Genomic DNA, 11,378 nt, shown 5'->3' with positions numbered 1-11,378 from the left:
CCCCCCCCCTCCCCGCGCCTCTGGCCCGTACCCCAGGTCGGTATGCATAAATTAATACATCTTAAAAAAAAAGTACAAAAATACCCCAGGAAGCCAGCTCATCCTCCCACCCTTCCGTAGGCCAGTGCACAGTGAGGTGACTGTGACGGTCCCGGGAGCCAGGCCCCGCCAGCCCCTCATCTGGCGCTCCTTGACCTTGGACTTGCAGCCTCGAGCTGAGAGAGGTCTGTGGTCCAGGGTATCTGGCCGCTGGCGTTTCTGTTATATCCTCTTGAAAAGACCAAGGCGGTGGGGAAACAAAGGCAAAAGCTGCAGAAGCAGCCTGGACCCGTCCCTGCCACCGTCCAGAAAAGCTGCCCACCATCTGGCGGGCGCCTGTCCCTGGGGCACCGCCGGCCCCGGCCTCGGCGCAGGGACTCCCACATCCATGGGCAGGTTTCACCTGGTGTTCGTGGCGGCCTACAGAGAAGGCGGCAGGAGGTGACCCGCGGATCCTCAAGCCCCTCCTCTGAGTGGCCGTAAAGCCCTACGCTGGCTGCTCCCATGCCGCTAGGCCAACGCGGCCAACACGCAGCAGGAAGTCGAGCCGCCTCTTCCTCTGACCTGACTCCCGGGTACAGGCGCGGTGGCACCTGCCACCTCTGAGCCACAAGCCTCCCGCACCCCAAGGGTGAGTGCCCTGACGGCACGCAGCTGCAGATCAGCCCTGCCCAGTGCCTCTTGGGCCAGGCAAGTGCCTCCCTGCTGTCCAGGCCTCTGTTGGCTGCGTGTTCTCACTGGTGGTCAACTGTACCCTAACTCAGCACAGACGTGGAGGAGCTTGGGGACGGTCACCACCCGCAGCCTGGCAGGTGCAGCCTCCCCGCCCCGGCTCTGGAGGAACAAGGCCAGGGAGCGTGTGCCGCTCGGCCTGGTGCCTCGGGAGGAAGGCTCAGCCGAGAGGATGTGGGCTTCTCCCAGCCAACTGCTTTTCCGACAAGTGAGCCCAGAAGGCGACTTCTTCGGAACGTCCCGGGGTAGCACAGTGAGCCCAGCACCTGACGGGAATGTCCACTGTGGGCCTGGGCCGCCCCCCCTCATCTCCACGGAGAGCAGGACCCCATAGCACGACCAGCAAGCACACACCCCAGTCTGTTTCTAACACCTGACTCGGTAAAGCAGAGAATGGCACGATGCTTGGTCAACATTCAGGAAAAAGGTCCTCTGCATCGCCTGTAGAAGGTTCCAGTACCCTGCTGAGGACCTCATCTGCCCTCACCAGCACCTCTTTCCGCAACAAGTGGATGTGCCCATGTGCTGCAGGCCGGATCAGCTCCACCGCCTGCACCAGGGTGTCTGCCTCCCTCCGTTACCGCCAGCGCGGTGGCTTCGAGACTCGGACGTTGATGCCAGCCAGCCTTCCCGAGCGCCTACTGCCCGCCCTCGCACGGGGAGCTGCCCCTCGCTGGGCCTCCTAATCCCACACGGCCCAGGAGAGGGTCACTGCGTCACTCACCTTCGCGCACGGCCTGAGCTGCACTTTCACGAAGATAAAAAGCGCTGTTTCCCGAAGCATCTGCCCTCCTTGCCAGGCTTTTTGGGGACAGAGACTGGGTCTCCCCCCCTTCTGCGCGGGGTCTGGGGGTGGGAGGCCCCGCCCACCACCCCTGCTCTGGCTGTTGAGGAATAAGGGAGGCCAGAAAGGGGCCGTTCGGTCCCGTTCTGTCAGCCCTGGAGGCACCTGCTCGGCACTGGGGCGTCTGCCCTGGTCACAGGCGCAGCCCTGGCGCCTGGCCCTGCACTTGGCCCGAGGAGGCACACGCCTGCTGGAAGAACAGGATCCCCGTCAACTTTCCATTGCCGCCTGTCCGCGGAGGCGAGCGCCGTGAAGAGTGCGGGGACAGCTGGGGCGGGACCACATTCAGCTGAGAGCACCCAAGACTGAGGACGGGCACCCAAGGGACCGCTCAGAATCTGAGACTTGACCCCTCTGCTCCCATCTCGAGCCCGGCTGCTCCTCTGGGGCGGCACCTGCTTTTGGAGGACCAGGCATCACCGGTGCCAGCCCGGGCAGAGGCAGCAGGGGCCAGGCCCTGGGCTCCTCCTGGCAGGCTCAAACAATGGGAGCTGCCTGATCGGGGGATCGGCTGACCCCGCTGCACCGAGACCTGCAGAGCTGGGACGTGGGGGCGCCGACAGGCCCCAGAAGCCAAGGAGTCCTCCCCCAGAGGTCTGACCTCGACTTGTGCTGTCCTTCTTTGGCCCCAGCCGCTCCTGCTGCCCTGGGCCCTGTCTGCCAGATGTGAGCACTTGAAAAATATTTGTGGGACGACGGACCGACCGAATGAGAGAAAACGAGGTTGGTGGCTTGAGGTCGCCTGCTGAGGAGGAGCGAGAACGGAGCTGTGATTCAGAAACTTGAACTTAGGCCCCGGTCTGCCATGTGGGCCCTTGAAAGAGCCCTTTCCCTGTGGGGCCAGCAGGAAATGGTCTTGCCTGGCCTTGGGTCTGCATGGCAGGGTGATGATGGCTCAGCTGTCACCTCCAGGAGCCCATTCAGACCGCAGAGTCTTCCCTGAGGCGCCTTCGGGCCCCAGGGAACTCAAGCAGGCCCAGGTCAGAACATTCCACGTTTGTGCTTCAGAATCCCCACACACCTCAGGCTCAACAGCCCCACAGGGGAGACGGCACCAAAATATTTTCACAATTGAAAACTAAGATAGCGTCTGAGTGTCACTGTGCCACTTAACTGTCGAGATTTCTTTGGCCGGAGGAGATCCAGTGACATACTGGAAACCTGAGCGTGAAACTCGAGCGCTGCCGTGACTCCAGGCACGCGGTACCCAGGAAGCCCCTGCGGAGCCCTGGGCGAGCGGTGGGTCCGGCCCGCGCCGTCTCCTGTCTGCGCAGGCCAGCGCCTCTGTGAGGGGAGGTCACGTTCTCCACCCCCACGTCTGTGCTGCCCCTCGGACTCGCTACTGGGGGCCAGGGGAGCCACTCAGGGGTCAGGTGGGGCTCCAGAGCATGGAAGGCAGGTGGGCTGAAGGGGCTCTTGTTCCTGAGGCGCGATTTGCACCTGGTACCACTGGGAGGACACACCTGAGCAGACAGGTGGAGCAGATGATGGCAGCCGGTACCTGGTATCCCCTTCTACCCCAGCTTCCTGGGAGCTGCCTCAAAACCCCTTTCTGTGGTTCCACACCAGGAGGTCCCTTAGGCTTGCGGCAGGTTTCCAGGCTTCAGATGACCCTCTTTGGGTGGGCTCTTGCTCAGGAGGAGGTGGGTAGATTTGGGTGTTTTATTGAGAAAATTCTTAGGAACTTTAATGACTTGCTTCTCTCTCTATGCACACTAATTCCATCAAAGTCCTTTCACTGAAAATCTGTCTTTGTCTTTACATGGTGGATATCAGGAACTCCTTTCAGAGAGTGCACCCCGTTTGATTGGGGTCCCTGGGTGCCCTCTGGTCATGTGCTAACATTACTAAGCTAAAAATACAGATAAAATGTCACCTGCTCCTCACTTAACTGCTACCTCGGACAACTCATCGATATTTTATTAAAAATAATAATTTTAAACAAACAAACCATTAAGAGTGAACGTAAACACAGAGACCTTCCTGTGGAGGGCGCCATCTTAAGTGCTGTATAGGTCTCACACTGAGGCCTCACACTGAGGCCTGAGGGGGCTGGGCTGGAGGTCAACAGGATTCGAACATCCTGGGTCAGGCACTGTATGGGTGAACATGCTCGACAGTCCGCTGGGCAGAGAGGATGTCCTGAATGAACTCCACAAAGTCAGGTGTTCTGGCCCCACCCCAACCCAGGTCAAAGAGATCCAAGGCACCAAGGACCGCAGCCCCATGATGTCATCACCACCGACGGGAGGATGCTGGGAACTGAGGGTGGAGTTATGCAGCCAGGCTTGGTGTCTGACCAGACATGTGGGCCTGGTGGCGATCTTTGGTTTTCCACTGCCTTACAGTGTGCTACTGTCTCTCCCTCTACTCCCTGGGTTATTCCTCTCCTCATTATCAGTTTTTTTTTTTTTTTTTTTTTTTGGTAAATAAGCCCTTCATTAACCTTTTATTTGTGTGCCTACAATTAAGTCTCATTATAAGTCCCTTTTAGGACACCTGCACCCCATGTTTATTGCTCCACTATTTACAATAGGGAAAATGTGGAATCAACCCAAATGCCCAAAAATAGATGGCTGGATTAAGAAGATGTGGTACATATACACAATGGAATATTATGCAGCAATCAAAAAGATAAACTCATGCCTTTTGCAGCAATGTGCATGGAGCTGGAAGGGGTCATGTTTAGAGAAATAAGCCAGAAAGAAAAGAAAAAATACTGGATGGTTTCACTCATAGCAGGAGCATAAGGGATCAGGGGGAAAAAAGAGAGAGAAACAAATGTAATAGAGTAAAAAGGAAAACAATGAACAACTATAAACCAGAGACATCTTATGGGGGTGGGAGGGGAATGAGATTGGAACTGGGGTGGGAAGAGTGCTCAGAACTGTGGTGATGGCACAGGGGTGAATTGGGGGTGGGAAGCCCATGGGGATTACAACTGAGATGGAAAATGCACAAAAATAAGTCCTTTTTAAGTGCACAGGTGAGGACCCTCTGTCAGGCAATCCCGTTTCCTGCTGGGGTTGCCTTGTAACGTGTCCTCAAGGAGTTTATAATTTAGGGCGAGAAACAGGCATATGAGCAGGACAACACAAGAAAATGAGAGTATTTATAGCAGAATAAAGACTCACATGTTCAAGCACTACTTCTTTGCTATTTCCCACTAGTTTAAAATATATTTTACAGGGCCCTCCCTGATGGCACAAGGGGTTAAAGCGCAGCACTATGAAGCTATTGGCAGCCACTTCTGCAGGAGTTTGATCCCCAGCCAGGGAGGTGACCCACAGGTCGCAGCAGACCTCTTCTGTCTCCCTGATGCTCCCCTCAGAAGTTTTGTAGATCTGCCTGTTCAGCTCCCCACTCTATCTCCGGTGAATCCTCTCACCCCTCCCCCACAATCTGGCCAGTACCCCAGTTCTTATATGCATAAATAAATAAATATTAAAATATATATATATATATTTTACATATGTATGTATATATATGTATATTATGTATATGAAAAGCACATACCTTTTTTCTATATGTGTGTGAGATAAAACTCAAGACTGTTCATAGACTTTCCCCATCCCCCCCACTGGCCCAGTGAATGAGCTAATCCTGTAATTGTCCACTTTCCTCTATCTTTTCATCCAGCCCCAGAGTTTAGGCCGGTTCTGTTCAACAAGTTTCTCTGCTTTTGTGATGCAGATGCAGGCTCTGGGCAGAGGACAGAGGAAGGAGGGGGAGACTCAGCTCAAAAGGTTAAGACAATTTACATGATAATGTGCTGGAGGGTGAGGAGGAAGGAAGGGAGGGGGAAAGAAAGCTTGGGGGGTAAAGAGGGGGAGGACTCGAAGGAGAGTTGAGGGGACAGAGAACAGATGCAGAAAGGAAAAGAGGGAGGGGGAGAGAGGGGGACATCTAATAATTTGCAGAGAGGAGGAAGATTAGAGAAGGGAAGCCTTGCAGGCCAGGGATAGGGTAACTCAACTCCGGGAGATGAGCAGAGAGGAAGCGTCTGGAGAGCAGCCATGGGGACAGGGCATCAGGTCACCAAAAGCCGGCCAGCTGTAGGCGCAGTTAACTGGAGTGTCTCTCACCCCTGGGTGCAGTTCACAGGGAACAGTTTTCTGGTCCCTGATCAGGCCTTGACATATGCTGGTAGCTCTGTGGCCGGCTCCTTTTCAGTCAAGTTTCATCACAAAAGCCCCTTCCAGTTTCCAGGGAATCTTTCCTGGCCACCCAGCCAGAGCAGCAGCCCCAGCCCCTGGGCCCTGCAGTCAGCCTGTCACACCACCCGCTTTCCAGCTTGACCACTGTCAAGACTGCAGTCACGGGTTTGTAGCTGTGCCTGCTCTCTGTTCCGTGAGGAGTCAGGAGCACAGGGAAGAGAAAGGGCTGAAGGGAGGGTGTCCTTGGTTCCCAGCTGCCTCCCCATCCCAGCGGCCCTTTGGGCCTGTGCTCTATCCATCAGGAGGGAGGAAATGGACTGCACTTCTCTGGCTCCCCGGGTCCGTGGGCTTGGGGCCACGCTCACCTCGCAGTCTGCAAGACCAGCCAGCGGCTCCCGGGAAACAGGGGCTCCAGCTGCCTGGCTTACTTTGGCCTGGTCTGGGTCAGTTTTCCTTTCCTGCTCCTCAGCGGTGAACTAACAGGGGAGAAGGCGCCTGAGGGAAAGGAGGTCTTGCCTGTCCGGCAGGTCAGTGTGCCCTGGAAGCCTCAAGCCTCCGCCACCTTCATCACAGGGCTGGGCTCTGACTGGGTGCCTGGCGGAGCCCCAGCCCCCTCTCGGCCTCTCTTTCCAGTGGAGCCTTCCCCGACCTTCCACTCAAGGGCAGTCTAGACCGGGAAATCCCACAGAGGACAAACAGTTCCAGAGGCCCAGGGCCCAGCAGAGAAATCCTTAACTGTCGCTACTCAGGTCCTGAGCAACTGCCTCACTATTCAGGATAAGAACATGGACAGAGTTCCACAGGAAGAAACAGTGTTTTCCAAAACGGAAGGAGGATTACAGCTTTCTGGGCTGTAATCAGGGCAGGGGTTTTGGAAAGGAAGTTGGGTGGTTGAGATGGCCTGGCGTCTGTGGATACACGCCCTGAATGGCCACAGGGGCCCTTTGCCTGTGTCTGTCATCTGACTCTGGCCTCCGTGCTCCCTCCTTGGCCAAAGGGAGCGGAAGGGACCAAGGGCCTGTGGCAGACGCCATGTCTGAAATCAGGGCCGTGTCCCGCTCTGGCTTTGAGGCCTGAGTTAACTGGAAGGAGTGAGTCCACACAAAGTGCTTAACGCTGCGCCTGGCAGATCCATAAACGACAGAGTGGAAATGAGAGACACGTAGCAACCACCTCGGCTAGTTCAGCTGGTTCCTCCCGGGCTGCTCCCTCCCACTGTGCTCTGTCTCCTCAGTGGCAGCACCCCTACGATCACACCGGAAGCACCAGATTGTCACACCGGAAACAGCTGATCGTCACACCGGAAGCACCCAGTCGCCATACCGGAAGCCCTCATTGAACGTTTAATGGAAGCAAGAATGAAGAAGCAGCGCCGCCCCCCCACCTTCGCCCCCCACTTTCTGCCACCTGCTCTGACTCTATGAGGAAACCCCTCAGGAGAAGCGCCTCCTTTGTAGAACCAGACGAGGCCTCCTGGCCCAGCCCAGACAGCCCTCCACAGATTCCCAGGTCTGCGCGGGGCCAGTGTCTGAGTGGGACCAACCCTGCCCCCACGAAATTAGGGTTTTGTGCAGGAAATAATGACTTTGACATTTAGAGCTATCTGCCCGGGTGATTTATCAGACCCAGAGCAGGCAAGGATAGTTCTCCTCTGTGAGGGAGCTGATCTGTGCTGAGCACAGGATGTGTCTAGAACACACGGAATTACGAACACACGGAATTAACACGTAAGCAGAGACGGTGTCGCCCAACCCGAGCTTCCCGTGCAGGGCCCTGGTACCCAGAGGCTGCTGCCTGCTGCCCTTCTCCGGGGTCCAGGGTCCAGGACACAGGGGCAGGTCGCTGGGACGCAGAATCCAACCAGGGGACATCTCTGTCCCCACTTTCGATACAATTCTCTGAGACTGTTTGCCTCTCTGCTCCTTCCCTTTTATTTAGTTGAGCCTAGGTAGCTGTATATATAGTTCAGTCTCAGAGTTAAGGCAAATGTTTGCAAATAAGAGGTTTTTATAGACTTAATCATTCACCACTTATTAAGACAGCTGGCAACCAAGTGAAACACAGCCATGTCAACTTCCCACAGAAAAGAGGGCCCGAGGCCCTCCGACCCACAGCAGATACACCTGTGGGGCAAAGGAGCAAGAGCCCTCTCTGACGCCACCCCTCCCAGCAAGGCAAGAGCCCTCTCTGACGCCACCCCTCCCACGCCTGTGGGGTGGGGTGGGGTGGGGGTGGGGGGGACGGGCACCAGCAGGGCTCATGGGGCTTGTCCCCCAGAAGATCTGTTTGACTGTGTCTGGCAGTCTGTGGCCGCCCGGTCCTCTCTCCTTCCCCTAGGGGAGCCTGGCACCATCTGAAGGACACAGGTTCGCTCCGGACACAGGCTCAGGGCCTACCTTTCTCTCCTTGTCACCATATTCGATGCCCAAAGTGTCCATGGCCCGGACAATGGCTGCCAGGGACTGGATGGTGTTGCTGTAGACCACAGGCTTGTACTGTTTCACGTCTTCGCCAGAGAAGCCATCTTCGTGGATGATCCTAGAGAAAACCACACACAGCACAGCTGATGAGTGCACTGTTTGAGGGACCAGGAGGGAGCAGCCCTAGGGCCCACTTTCGGTTTAACCCCAAGTTCTCAATAAACGTTAGTATTCTGCTAAAATATGTAGCCAGAGGTTTACTGCTGGGACTCCCATAGGGACCTACAAGTGGATAGCACATTTTCACCCATAGACAACTCAGTGTTATTTTTTTAAGATTTTATTTATTTATTTTAGCACAGGAGAACCAGGGTGCAGGCCAGAGGTGCAGAGGGGAGTGAGAGGATTCACTGGAGACAGAGTGGGAAGCAGAACAGGTGGATCTACTGAAATACACTGAAAAGGGAGCAGCAGGAGAAACAGGAGAGGTTGCTGCGCCATGTGGGATCCAACGCAGGCATTTGGTGTGGTCCCTCATGGTGGCAGCACTGAGACTTAACCCCTAGGCCACCAAGGAGGCCCCCAAACTCAGTGGTTTTAACAAAGGCCAGACAACTTATTTAAACTAAGTCAATTTCATCTTTGACAACACAAACATCAACAGAAGGTCTCTGTCGGCTCTTGACTACCAGGTCACCCTTTTTCTGGTGGTTCATCAGTGACAGTGTTAAGGGTTGCCCTGTAACACCAGGACCAAAGGAGACCCCACCATTGGCAGAGACCACATCTCCTGTTGTCAGGTGTCTCTGAGCTCCGGTTAAGGTTAGACATGCCTTAAGGTCCCTTCTCTCTGCAGCTGATGGTCACTCAAGAAATGCTCATTGCTGACAAGAGCTGGAAGTAGTGAAAGAGGATAAATGTGGGCCTCCCTGGTGGTGCACCAGGTTAAACTGCAGCACTACGAAGCTTTCCACAGCCACTGCAGCCTGGGTTCCATCCCCAGCCAGAGAGGTGACCCACATGGCACAGCAGACCTCTCCCGACCTGCCCACTGCCCTCAGCAGTGGATTTCAGTGGATCTGTCTGTTCTGCTCCCCACTGTATCTCTGGTGAATCCTTTCACACACACCCTCCCCCCCCCACACCTCTGGCCTGTACCCCAGTTCTTGTATACATAAGTAAATAAAATCTTAAAAAAAAAATAAAAGAAAGAGGATAAATGGGAACTTTGCAAGAACCCTTTAATAGTAGAACTAATTAAGAAAGACTGAGAAAATGGGTTTTAAGACTAACAGCCAACATTAGTCATCCCCCAATAACTGTGTAAACAACTCTGTGGTCACATTATCAGCCCAAGATTGAAGTTCCTTGTACTATCTTCATTTAACAATACAACAGCCGAGACTTCTCCACTTCACACCGCCCTTTCCATTCCCTTAGAACAGGAGAAAATGGCCAACAATTATTTTTTTAAAAGACAGTTTTATTGAGATATAATTCACACACCATACAACCTACCCATTTAAAGTGGAGAGTCAGTGTTGCTTAGTATAATTACTAGTTTGGGCAAATATCACCACAATTCAGTTTTCGAACATTTTGTCTCCCTCCCTCTCCCTGCACCCCAGTGCCCATTAGCACATTAGTATCTCTCACCCCAGCAGTAAACAACCACTAATCTGCACTCTGTTTTGATAGAGTTGTCTGTTCTGGACATTTCATATAAATGGAACCAGCCAAAAGCTGGTCCTTTGTGACTGGTTTATTCCACATAGCGTGACAATTTTCACGGTTCGTGTTGAGTTTGGCGTGGATGTGCCACGGTTTTCTCTAGCTATAAATCAGGTGATGGACACTAACGATTCCTCTGGTCAACAGAGGTAGATCTTTATGTTCTCAAGGAAGCTCATCAGCAAGACCCCACCACTCCTCAGTGCCCCTCTGAGCCCATGTTTCATTAGTCCCTTGAAGGAGTGCATGTCTAGTCCCCACGGCAGGTGCCTTGCCCCAGAGGCTGCTGCTGGACCCATTGCAAACAGCGAAAGAACTGGACAAGATACAGGAGACCAGTACTTTTAGACACTGGAGAAAACAGCAGGACCAGAAGCCCAGAGAGCAGGGAAACAGGAGGTAAGTCCTGGGTGTTCCCACCTGGGGGTGTTTATCAGGTTAAGAGCAGGAGGGAGAACCCAGGTAAGCTGGGAAGGTCAGCACTCAGGAGGCTGAGAAGTGGAAGAAGAGAAAACTACACACACACACACACACACACACACACACACACACACATGGGCTAGGAGAGAGAGAGGGAGAGAGGGAGAGAGAGAGGCAGAGAGAGAGGGAGAGAGAGAGGGAGAGACACTGACTCAGAGATGCCCTTGAGTCTCTGACTGGGCAGAGTGACACTTCACAAGCCCCTTAAGGAAGGCGTATTGGGAAGTTTGTAAGTCAAACATTTCCCAAAGTTCACTTAACTTTGGGAAATGTTCAAAGCGGAGAGACCTTGCTGAACCCTAGGACATTACGCAGAGACCCCAGAATCTCATGCCTTGCTAGTAAGACTGAACTCGACCTGCCCCATCAGACTTTAAAATAAACTTAAAAAAAAAAAAAATCCAGCTGACTCACAAGTAATTTCATTGCCTGAACGAATAAAGTCCAACACTCTTTAAATGAAGACAACAAAATCCAGACACTTAATAATATAATATTTGGAATTCCTGGCATCCAAGAAAAACTTCCTGGATGCGCATGGAGGGGGGTGAGGGCGGGGGTGGGGGGGGCCTTGACCTCACACCAGAAAAGCCTGCTGTGGCCACAGACTCCACAGCTGCAGAGGGGCTGGAAGGAACAAATATGAATTTGAAAGCGCCTACTGAAGTATTTTGAGAAATTAAAGGAAAACATGAACATAACAAGGAGAGAGATGAACAACAAGAAAAAACAAAGTGGTATAGCTAAAGATGAACATAAAATACGTGAAGTGAAAATTTCACTGTATGGGATAAATAGACTAGACACAGGAGATTTGTGGACTGAGAGGTACAGGAATGGGTACTGTACCGACTGAGGGCAAAAGAGGAGAAACGCACTGTGATTTCTACTCCATATACATAAGTAAGGCCCATAGGTCCGTGGGATAGAGGTGGGGAGATGGGGATCTACTGCTGGAAGAGTCTTTATATATAT

The 11,378-nt window shown here is 53.5% G+C and overlaps 1 protein-coding gene across 3 annotated transcripts in view; it reads right to left on the bottom strand.

Annotated features, from left to right (window-relative positions):
- GNAO1 (guanine nucleotide binding protein (G protein), alpha activating activity polypeptide O) overlaps window positions 1-11,378 on the bottom strand; it is a 151,318-nt gene that overhangs the window by 62,159 nt on the left and 77,781 nt on the right. For all 3 annotated transcript variants that reach the window (XM_004693572.2, XM_012733178.1, XM_004693571.2), the window contains exon 3: window positions 8,169-8,310. In XM_004693572.2, the coding sequence (XP_004693629.1) occupies window positions 8,169-8,310 (142 nt within the window). The remainder of the gene's footprint in view (window positions 1-8,168; window positions 8,311-11,378) is intronic.

The sequence above is a fragment of the Condylura cristata genome, unplaced genomic scaffold (assembly GCF_000260355.1).
Source record: "Condylura cristata isolate star-nosed mole 26May11 unplaced genomic scaffold, ConCri1.0 scaffold00039, whole genome shotgun sequence".
Lineage (NCBI taxonomy): Eukaryota > Metazoa > Chordata > Mammalia > Eulipotyphla > Talpidae > Condylura > Condylura cristata.
The sequence above is the reverse complement of the archived record's forward strand: the minus strand, read 5'-3'. Positions and strand labels throughout refer to the sequence as shown.